General features: G+C 34.9%; 1 protein-coding gene across 4 annotated transcripts in view; it reads right to left on the reverse strand.

The window, feature by feature from the left end:
• The window catches only part of LAMA2 (laminin subunit alpha 2), a 346,441-nt gene that overhangs the window by 228,671 nt on the left and 105,311 nt on the right, over positions 1 to 12,459 (reverse strand). For all 4 annotated transcript variants that reach the window (XM_058420096.1, XM_058420095.1, XM_040060645.2 and 1 more), the window contains exon 4: positions 12,000 to 12,242. In XM_058420096.1, coding sequence (XP_058276079.1) covers positions 12,000 to 12,242 — 243 coding nt within the window. The remainder of the gene's footprint in view (positions 1 to 11,999; positions 12,243 to 12,459) is intronic.

The raw sequence follows: 12,459 nt of genomic DNA on the forward strand, positions 1-12,459 counted from the left end.
AAACACAATCACTTCTCCGCTTAAAGGATGAAATGTAATGGTCTGTTAAACACATTCTACAAAATTACTCAAAAAGCACAACATTAAAATCCAAAGTATGCTACTTTTTAAGAAAGCACTGAAGCGAGATGACACTACAAAAAAAGGATATTTTTTTCTTTACTACTTTTCGAACTAATACATCTCTTCTTGGACAATGATCATAAAGGAGACAAGTAATTTCAAGTGAATTACAAAAAAGGAAAATTATGTTTTCTTGGACATTATAATAAAAAGCATTCTGATCCTCAAATTTAACTAAAAGTCTTCTAAATATGCCAAACCAAACAATATTAAAAAAAGCTCACCGAAACATCCATCCCCATTTTTGTACCAAGATTTTATAATTTCCCTTATTCATTGTATGATTATCCTAAAAACACATGGCACTTCACACTCCATTTTTCCTTCTGAATGAGATTACAGACACTATGAAATTACAGACAAACTATTTCCAGTACAGCATTGTGACCAATAGAAAGAAAATCCACAGGAACTTTTAACAGCTGTAAGCAGTTGCAAACGACTGCCAAAAACAACTGCTGATGTAAAAGAGGGAGTATGAGAGGATTTAAGCTCTTCAAACAAGTAAACAAGTACATCTGCTCCTAAATGTTATCATTAAATAAACTGTGGTAATACACTTTACATTGCTGCAACATTCTTGTTTTGAACCACAGCTCTGAAGAATTTTAGACTGGAGCAATTTTAACCAAACTTTTTGGGGTTTTATTTTTGTGATGGAAATCTATGTATGGAAAAGTTCATTACAGTTACTGTATAGTGTTGGACTCAAAGTTCTAGCAACATCCGTGTCATGTCAATTGGAACATAAACTGATGAATGTTTTTGAAAACCAGATGGGATCCCTGTGAATGGTAAGCATTCATTCCCTTTAAAACCATTTATAATGATTTAAAAAGAAAGAATATACAGGACATTCAGTTGTAGAATATAACAAACTTTGATACCTCTCCAACTGTGAACCTGACCTGTTCAGACTTTGGAGATATTTTACGGCAGCTACTGGAAGAAAAGGGAGGGAAAAAATCCATTTCCAAGTAGCACAGAATGAACAGTCCATGTTAGGAATGTCATCAGAAATCTTCTGTAAAACACAGATTAAAGAATTATGAGCATGAAATGTGTTTTTTGTTCTTTGCTCCCATCATGATTAGTTGTTGGAAAGTTACAAAAATAGTAGTGCTTACTTTAATTACAAAAAACTACACTTGGCAGGGTTTTGTCAAACCCTCAAATGTCTGGATTTTTCAGATTTCAGTTATGATACATGATATAAAATGTTTTATATAGTCAACTGCTTGACTATACGTGACTTATATGTGCTGGTTTTGGCTGTGACAGAGTTAATTTTCTTCACAGTATCTTGTGTGTGGCTGTGCTTTGGATCTGTGATGAAAACAGCATTGATAACACACAGATATTCCAGCTACTGCTGAGCAGCACTTGCACAACATCAAGAACTTTTTAGCTTCTCACCCTGCCTCCCTTGGTGAGGAGCATGGGGATGCTTAAGGGGTCAGGAGGGGGACACAGCTGGGATAACTGACCCCAAATGACCACAGGGATAACCCCCACAAAGTGATCAATAAAACCTGGGGATCCAATCTGCCAAGGCCTTTTAACGGTTCTTTTGGATCTGTTCCTCCTTCAGAAGATCCTCCAACTTTTAAAACAAAGAGAAGCTCTACTGCGGCTACATTGTTGTGTCCCTCTGTAGGAATCTCAAGCCATAGAATCCACCTGCTATGGATTTGCTGTCCTTGGCACTCCTGTATATCTCACTTGGCTATCAGCTTTATTTCTCTAATGTACTTGAAAACACTTCCCTTTAGATTTTTTAGGCCTCTAGCACAGGCATTTTTTGGGTAGGAAAAGGCAGCAGTTTGGTTCTTGACTCTTCTTTTGCTTTACCGTGATTTTATGTTAATTTTCAAGGTTCCGGTTTTCCTTGCTTTTATATGATGTCTTTCAGTTTCTAATGTCTGTTAATACTCAGCTATATTATGCTGCTACCTTTTTGGATACTCTAGGACCTATTCTTTTTTTGCAAATAATGTGCATAAGCTCCAACATATTTACAAAGAAAACAATGTAAAAATATATTTCCTCCCTCAGAGATTGTCTTATTGTTTTTTACTCTTTTTCAAATTTTTCTTAACATTAAACAGTGAGAATATTATTGCCATTTTACAAAACTGTCTTTAAACAACAGTATTTTGAGCCATCCTGCCTTGCACATCTTCTTACAAGTTGCATCCCATATTCCTAGTTGTACCATTATATTGCTCCTTGAAAGAACATTCAAAGGGATTTAAAAGTCAGCCTTTGTGACAGTTACCCAGCCTATGGGAACCTAACAATTGTTTACTTTTTCACTATAGTGTTTTTTTTTGCTTTAATTTTTTGCTTCAGAGTCTCCTTACATAGTCTCACCACCTTGATTAAGTAGTACTGTAGTCCTAATTTTTCCTAGTCTTCCTCAAGTATGATTTATTCATTTTCTTTGACAGAGAGTTGTTTGCTGAGACAGTCTGTCTACTTACCCAGATTGTCTCTCTGCTTTCTTCATCCAAATGTTCTTTACTCCATACCTCAATCAAATAATTTGATTTTTGAATAATTTGAATTTTAAGTAATTTGATCCACAGTGATTAATTGACCAACTTTCCTTCTATTGAATTCCTGTGACATTTACCATTTAAATTGAAAATTCCAGGTAAATTATGCTGTTTGGTTTTTCTTTTCTTTTCTACACATTTCCTTTGCGCTAACATGAAAGCACAGCTACGTTTGGCCTCAGGCTGACATATTCATATTTCCCTGCTTCAATGAGATTTTACTGATTAAAGTTACTCCTTTACCACCCAGATTTTAACAAATTCCTCCTTTTTAAAAAAATTCAATTTTTGACAATAAAGCTATTCTGTCACCCAGTAATCTCTGATGGGGTAACAACCAATCCAAACAAAACAAACAAACAAAACCCAAACCAAAACAACACAAACAACAACAAAATAATCACAAAAAAACCCTATTACCCACAATAGATCTTCAGTTTGTCTAATCAAATAGAAGACAAAAAACGCTCACCAAATACTCACAATTCTTGTCTTGCTGCCAGAATGAAATCTATTACTGTCCAAAAATCTGGTACCAAACCAAACAAGAGAAATTTGGGTCATTCAAGTAAATACCAACACTTAAGCATACCAGTTCTCTTTGGAACACTGAAAGAATATGTTGTTATAAACTACATTTTCAGGCATGAATCTTCCTTTTAAAATTTGGAAAATCTGTCACAGATCTACATAAAGACTTGTAACACATCTCTTTTTACTAAACATTGTGGTCAATAAATGATGAATGCTAAAGAAAAAAGGTAAATAACCTAACCAATTTTACTTCAAACCGAAAGACTGCTCTGTATAGTATGCTTTTTTGAATATTGCAACTTCATTACTCTTTAAGTATTATGAATCATATGATTAATCAGTTTTTCTTTTCTTTCAAGAATGGTAGAAATTACAACATCAGTTTCTGCTCAGTGAGAGAAGATATGCCAAGATAGAAAAGTGTCTAACCACATAACAGAAACTTTCATTCCAACTTGGCCCACACAGATGTACCAGTAAATATGTTTCTTGTTTCACAATAATGGGAGACTGTAATACTACTTATACTCAGCTTTCCACATGTTTTCCTCTTTGCAGCATAATTTAGAAGTACATTTCACATTTTATATCCATTTTTTTCTGTAGTATTAAATATCAGGAACTCAAGTTCAGTATGAACTATCAACTTGAAAATATTATTTAAGTTTCCTTTTTCTTAAGCAAAAATTAACAGTGAATATTGCTATAATGTAATTATGAAATCTACTTGCAAAATTAGTTGTAGAAGTTTTGAATAGATTATTGCAAAGACATTTCTCATCATGCATAATAAAATTGTTTAAAGCTATCTAAATTAGAATTCTATGTTTTCAATACTTTTCCTATGATACTGAGCACATATGTCAAATGTTTACTTTACCTTCTCCATTCACTTATCTTTCAATGTCAATTTCAAAAACAGGAAATGTTAATTTTACATTAGTGAGGCAATATACCATTGTGTAAACAGAATATTTAAGATGTACCCATTTATTTGTCAGTCATTTGTTAAAGGTCTTTTTTCTCAGATCAGATGCTCAAGTTTAGTTGTACTAAGTCAAATAACCAAATTAAAAAAAAAAAAAAAGGACAAAACCCCAAAATCGACAAAATTAAGTAGACACTAATCTTTGTCGAAACCTCTAATCTGTTTTGTTTCTTTTTGTAAACTATTTCTTCCAATGTTATTCAAAATGGAAATTTTGGAGCAGCTGAAAGCTTATGTGCCAAAATTCTGGAAGAAAAGCTATATTCTATCCCTTCTTGGTAGACACAAGGAACCCTCTAGGGCACTTCAAAGTCCTTTCAAAGCACTTGAAAAAGAAGACTTACAAGTAAAAGTTATCCCAGACATTTCACTGAGACCAGTTATACATATGGTATCCAGAAAAATGGTATCCAAAACCATGGCCTGCACAGAAGTCTTCCTGAAGCTGCTGTAGCCAGAAGGTGGGGGTGGGAGGGGAAGCCAAGGAAATATAAACCAAAACCAATAGGGAGAACAAAGTATGAGTAATCCAAGAGTGTTGAGCAGGGACTGTTCAACCTCTGAAGAGGTGAAACACTGAATAAAATGAGATTAACAACCTCCACGGCAGACCTGATCTGAAGCTTACTGCTGACTTCAGTGGAAAGATCTTTTAATAACAAGCACCATTTACCTACAGATCCTGTTGGCTGTCCCATCTACTAATCACTACAAAAAACTAACTTTGCATTGTAAGATGGAAAAGCAGGATGAGAAAGATCCTAAAGTGATGGGACTCATGGATTTCAGTCCAGAGAAAACTTAACTCATTATTTCTTATTGAAGCTGTGCCACCTAGCTAGACAGCCTGACTCAAAGTACAATAAAAACCTGGGAAGCAGAACAATTTGGATGCAAGGATTGCATCTGATAAGATGAAAACTTGCTGAAGTTTTCTTTCGTATTCTAGTCAAAAGACTGGCACATGTCCTCCATTCACAGTTTTCTGAAATGTTTTCATTGTCTTTGCATCAAAAAAAAAAGTTAAGTGACCAAATAAAATGTTTTCATTTTGCATCACATGAAACAACTTATGTCAATCAAAATAAAAAATTTCCCTTTCATTGTTTGGGAAAAAAAAATCTGAATTACTTAAAATTATTGTTATTCTCCCTCTTCAGATGTCAAGCTGAAAAAAGCTGTTCACAGATCCCTGTTCTGAGTCAGACTGCATTCATTAGCCTCTGCCTAATGTCTTTGTCTAAACTGCAATGATGGAAGTAGGATCCACTTAAATTTCTGAAGAGTTTCATCCATTAATAATAGATTGTTACCTATTTTTTTTTTATATGGTGCCCTTTTTTTTTGTTTTGTTTTTGCAGTGAAAATATAGCAACACAATACTGGTACAAGACAACATATGCCGTAACCACAAGTACTGTACTGAAGTGTACAGAAATGCAAGTCAAATATATGGAAATTTAGCATACTCATGAGAAATGCCTAGGGTGATTGCAACTGAGGGCATGGACAAAGATATTACTGGCATTGCTTTTTACCGTTGACACCTTTTCTACATCTTATGTATTTGAAAATACATCTATCACTGTTACTCAATGGGAAATAAGAGTACAGAGTTCAGAAAATTATTTTGCTATAAAGAAAAGATACTGAATACATGTTAGGAGCTGAGAGGATCAACCTAAAAATAGGAACTATAAAGGCAGCATCAATACTGTAATTCACAAACTCTTAAGCAATTTTTTCTTTAGAAACTGTGTAGCATCTGTATCATTAGTAAATTAAAAAAAAAGAAACAACTCAAAAATTTTAGTCTGCAACTGAATACATTTCAATTTTTAATACTTCCAAAATTCGGACCCTCTGCCCTCTTAGCACTGACATTCTCAAAGTCTAAATCTAGCTATGAGAAGATCATACTGCAGAATCCATTTCTAAGTCTCTTTTTCTTCCCTTCCTTCTCTGGGAACCACTAAGACTGCACCAAACAGGACAAGCACTATGGTATGAAGAGGAGAAAATGAGCACGCAAACATTGGGAAATACTAGAGTTCAGTGTTCATGGTATCACTGGCCTGAGGCAAGCTCAAGTACTGGGACACTGGGGGAGGCTCCAAGGAACCTGAGGCATGCACTCAAAAAGAGACAGAGTACAAGCATTCGAGTGCTATGGCAACAAGTGAACAAAATAAAAAAAATACTGTCAAGGCCCTTGTTTCTGTTTATTTTTCTTCTTTACATGGTAAGTACACACTTTGAACTTCCACTTGACCGAACAAAATAAAGAGTAATGAACATGCTTATACAAGGCTTGTCTTTACTACCACAGAGTACTTTATTTTTTTTTTTTTTTTTACATTAGAGTTACATTGATACAATCACAAGAAACCTACAAGATTAAGCATTTAAAGGAGCAGAACTGAAGCATCGCCTTCACTGCAGTATCATTCTCACCACTATAATAGCAGTGATAGAGAGACTTTTTGCAGAATAAGAAGGAGATAGGTTACTTCCACCATAACTCTCCTCCCTGTCAGTCCTATGCCTCAGCCTTAGCCATTGAGGGGATAGAAAGAATTTTCTTGTTAAAGGACACCTGGACTGAGGGAAATTTTGACTCCATTATTCACACAGACAGCTCTTGCCAAAGTCTTTCAGTCTCCAATTTTCACCTTTGAACATGGAAATACCATGCAGTTTGCAATGGAACATACCAGATGTGCAACTATATTACTTCCTTAATAATAAACCAATTGTCATTATCAATATTGTTTTATCAACTGTCTAATCACACTGATTGCTTCACAAGTGCTCCTTGCTGAAAAGCATCAAGCAACACCAAGGGCTGTTTGGTACGAGGAATCTAGATAAACATTTAGAAATTTGGTCCACTTGGTATACTGCAATTAGGTGTCATTCTCATTTCTACAATCAGATTACTTCCCTCCAAATACAGGGCTAATATCCTTCAAATTTTCTATATTTAAATGTCATGGCAGAGCATTCTCAGCAGCTGAAAATAACACATGAAAGGCATCTCACACCGGACAATCAGAGACTGTTTCTCTTACTCACTACAAGGAAATAGTCACTGAATCCTGAGATTTCATCTCTTCATTGTCACTGTATAACCCAAACTCTAATCAACCACAGAAATATCCTTTGAGGCAGCATCTTCTGACAGAAGATTCTGCCTGCAAAGAGGGAACAATTTATTTTTCTTGAAAATTTACATACCTTCCGTACCACCAGAAACAATTATAATTTTTTTAAATCAACTTTGACAGAACACATCTATATGAAGACAGATAAGGGAGACAATTGGGTAATTCAATTAAGATTTTAAAAGGTGGGAATTAAACTCATCACCTTAGTCTCCATTTTCAAACTTTCAGAAAACCTCATTTTAGAGAAACTCAATGTTTCCCAGGAAAACTGGGGGGAGGGGGTTAGGCAGGAGGGTGGAGGGTCTTTTTGCCTTCTTAGTAAAGGGAAGTACTTTCCTATCAGATTAATTACGCTTTTCTTCCACTGTCTTTATTGCATGTGACTCTCAACATCTGCTTGCACAAAGAATTACTTGATACTGAAGAAAAAACAGAATATTTTTTTAACCAAAATATTTATTTTCTCTTAGCCTATACAAAACACTCTAAATCCATGTATGTTGGAAGAATGCTGTTTCCAAGTGTAACCTCTGGTTTTACTTCCTACAGAACTATGTGTCCTTTTTCTATGAAAAGATAAACATTTTCCTAACATTTTACAGTGATCATCTGATGCACCTGAAGTTTTCAGAGGGTCCAACTTTGAAACAACTGCAAGCAAGAGGGAAGATTTCAACATATCAAAATACAAATACTATATGTGTTAATTCTAACAAGCATTTGCTAAGAGAAATCTTTCAGCACTCACAGAAAATAAAATTGCAACATTGAAGGCTAATGTTCAGAGCTTTACATTCACCTAGTCATCAAGGTAAAGAGGCTGTTTAACAAATTGCAGTCTAGCAGAAGAAATATTTCCATAAAAATGGTGCAAACTGGATGTAAGCATTAGAGGCTCCTGTGTAAGAGAAATGAAGCAAGAATCACTGTGGTAACCCACTAACTTTTAGTTCTCAAACTAATGATCATCTGAGGAAAAAAGAAACAAAGAAATTACATTCTTATACAGTGTCTAAATAAAGATGAAAACAAAATAAGCAGTCTTATTTACCTGAAAATACCAGACTCGTATCACCAGCTACTAATCCTTACATAAATGGGTCTTTCTTACTCAGTGTAAAAAAAAAAAAAAAGAAATATAAAAAATGTGTTACTATTGAAGGAAGAAACGTCAGTTCAGTAAAAGGTAATGAATAACTTATTAAGTGAACTAATTTCTTTATTTTTCTGACATGGGGATACTGAGACAGAGGAACATTAGTTTTTGTTCTGAAATACTGTTTTGGGAATTTGGGTATTTATTTGGGGACCGAAGCATTTATTTTATGAAGATAAGCTGAAGGAGCTGGGCCTGTTCAGCTTCAAGAAGAGATGACACAGAGGGGTTCTCATTGATGTATGCAAGTATCTGAAGGGGGCGTGGCAAGAGAATGAACCAGGCTCTTCTCAGTGGTGCTGAGCATTAGGATGAGAGGCAACAGGCAGAAACTGACGCACGGGAGATTCTACCCAAACGTGAGGCAGAATTTATTGTGCAGTGACTATGCACTGGAACAAATTGCCCAGAGAGGTTGCAGAGTCGACTTTATTGGAGATATTCAAAAACTCTCTGGATGCAATCCTGTGCCATGTGCTCTAGGATGGCCCTTCTTAAGCAAAGAGTTTGGACCAGATGACACGCTGTGGTCCCTTCCATTCTTACCCATTCCATGACGCTGTGAAAGAGCTTTGCTAACAGTCTACCTTAGCCAGTAGAAACATACTGTTTTTCTAGCTACCACTGATAGCTTAGTATGGAAACCAGAATGCTAGAAATCTTTCGGCATTCAAGTCTTCACTTTTAGAGAGTTTCTTACTTTTGTTTATTTGGAAATTGTCATTATGCAATTTTCTATTAACTCATTCTATAAAATTACTTTTTGCAAGTAATCCCTGGCCTATAGATTGCTTGTTCCCATTTGACTTAAACTTGTGGTAGTTACATAGATCTGAAAATAAATCACAACGGGTTTTTGTTTATTTATTGTTGTTTTGTTGGCTTTGTTGCTCTAGCTGGTTTTGGTTCTAATTCTATGATTGGCCAAGATAATATTATTGGTGCAAACAGGAGTAGTATTAAATGACAAAAAAATATTTGGCTTAGAACGAACATTTCTGGAAATACGCTAATGAATCTAGTCATTGACTAAAATGTTAATTGAAAGTATATATGAGGAGACCATACTCTGACTTTTCTAAGATGACAACTTACACAACTTTCAACTTCAGACAGTATTGTATATGTACATTTGACATTGGCACTGGCTTGCCAAACATGTTACTTCTGCACTTCATAAGGTTTTCTGGGTGTACACCAGAACAATATGCCTAAGCAACTCAGGGGGTTCAAAGCAAAGGCACTCTATTTGCATTTCCTATCTCCGTCAGTCTTACAAAATTACTGCAATATCTGATTCACAAAACAAAATTACTGTCCTGGAACAAAGATTAATTACATGCAGATGTACTTCCACTGAAAGACCAGGAGCCAAATATCACCAGCAACACAACTGCAAGTAAATAAGATGTTGGTAGAAATGTTATTTTTCATGTTACATGTTCGACAAATACGAAAATTAATTAACCTGCGTTAATTCTCTGTAAATGCTACATACTTCATAATGCAGCCTTTAGCTACTCAGACAGCTGAAACTAGTGTTTTACTTATGAAAAGAGTATTGTTAAAAATGTAAGATAATTCGTTCATATGAAATGATACTCTTCTAATCACTATAAAGGTTAATATCTAGGGTTTTCATTTCAAGCTGTTCTCTCTCTGTGACAGCCACATCTCAGATTAATAACTAACTTATATGAGGTAAGCTTAACTTCGGATTCATCCCGTGCCTTTCATAGAGTATGCCTCTATCTAAAAACCCTTTGCCAAGTGGAATGGAACAGATGCATTCCTCCCTTCAAAGTCATCTTTGCCTTGAAAGAAACCACATATCAGATAGAGGTAATTTATTAAGTAAAGGATAGAGCACATCAGGCCCAGCTAAAAATTGTTAATTGCACACTTAAGATCAGAATTAAGTTCCACACCATTCAGTAGGCTTTAACCAATGTTTAAGTCATGGATATATAACAGCCTGCTGAATAAAGTTCTTTACTTTTTAGCTCAGTCAGTGAAGAACATAGAGACTCACTGGTTTAACCAAGAAGACAGAAGACCACTGGAATCAATATCTGCCTGTGAGAGAACTGGACAACCAAATAAATGGAACAATGTAAATGGAATTACTTACTGGGAAAATTAGTTTTGCATTATATTTTCAGTGCTGATACATTCTCCCAAAGAAACAGTATAAAATTTCTTTGCAAGTGATAAATTATTAACTCATGCTCTGTTCACCCCTCAAAAAAGCATCTAGTTGGAACCAGTTTGAAAATACAGCACATGTACATGCACTATTTTTTTTAATATCACTTTATCTGCTCCTGCAAGATTTTACAAGAACAAATATCCATGTAAATGATACAAGCACATCTACAAATACGAAATACTTGCAATTTTTCCTAGAATTGAAAATTATTTCCCATCTGATAATTCTTGATTATCTGAGACTCTTAGATTCAAGGTTATATATTTTTAAAGTGTATCAATAAGATATTTTAACTGAAAGCTGATTTTTTCAATTTTTGCAACTGGCATTGAAAATTTTCTGAGAACGTAAACAAACTATATATATCTATATCCATGACTCAAAAATAACTGTATTAACAATTTTGCATGTGAACATTGCTTTGCATTTAGGGAAACAGAAAGTAATTTTGTACTTATTTATATGAAAATAAATCATTAAAAAGTGAAACAGAAAATAACAGAGGGATAAATATTGAGGCTAAAATTTCATTTGCAGAACAAGTGTTGGAAAAAAACTGTGAAAAAAACATGCAGCTGGAATGTGGTACACATGGCTTTCCCTCTCATCATTTTAAGTGACTGTAAATGCTGCATTTTCAGCTACAGGTGTTACATTTGCCTTGCTCCTTCAACCACAGATTCTCATTCTCAAGTCCACCACATCTTTTCCACACTCTCAGTTAGAACAAATGACTGGTCCATGATTCATGTGCCTGGACTTAGGCTAAAATAGTAGAGGCTTCTGAAAGAAGAAGGAATAGGCATAAACAGGGGCAGAGGGTCAGCTCTTAAGGCACAAAATTAAATTCTGACTAAAATAATTACCATTTGATATCCTGGCCTATACACAGGGACTGAAAATGCATCTAAAAAAAAAGTGTTTTATGACTTCATGGAGGCCATGATTTTTCCAAGTATTCTCACCTTTGTTCACAAGTGACATGGGAACATATTTCAAGCACGTAAAGTTGTCTGAAAGTATTAAGTGCCTACCTGATATACCCTTTTACTTCTTGGTTTACTTGGTAGAATAATCTTATTAGAGTGAACCTTGTGTGCATTTATATAGAATCATGTAAGATGAGCTTTTAAAATTTGTAAATAGATTCTCTCCACATTTTTCAGTTGTACCAAAACACTCTGTCTACTGAAGGCAGATTTGCCAACTAACCAAAGGGTGTTTTTTCTGCCATGTGGAACACCGGAACACCATCTGATCTTACCTCTCCATTTTCCAGAGGATGGATTTTGGAATAATAAGAAGTGCATATGACTTCATCATCTTTTATGTAGGATGGGGTTCCAGGCCGGGGATGAATGTTGTAGCGTGTCAGGCACTCGCTGTCTGTGATAGCATAGTACTGCCACGGCTGATAGTCTACACCATCCAGTGAACGTTCTAATATCCAGTTTCCAGGGCGAGGGGAGTTAGCTGCTTTCACAATAACATATGCAATCTGGAAAATCTGAAAAATACAAGAATTGTTAAAATACAACTAAATACACAATTAAAAATTCATTCCAATTTCTTCATAGCTGCCAAAATAAGAACAGTAAATGTTTGACTTTTTTTTTCCCCTATAAATGCTATATGGCCTTGGATTACATGGAAACTCTAAAACTACAGAAACAAATTTTCCATTAACATTTCTGAAAAAAAAAAAAAAATTAGTTGCATTAGGC

The sequence above is a fragment of the Hirundo rustica genome, chromosome 3 (genome assembly GCF_015227805.2).
Source record: "Hirundo rustica isolate bHirRus1 chromosome 3, bHirRus1.pri.v3, whole genome shotgun sequence".
In the NCBI taxonomy this organism is placed as follows: domain Eukaryota; kingdom Metazoa; phylum Chordata; class Aves; order Passeriformes; family Hirundinidae; genus Hirundo; species Hirundo rustica.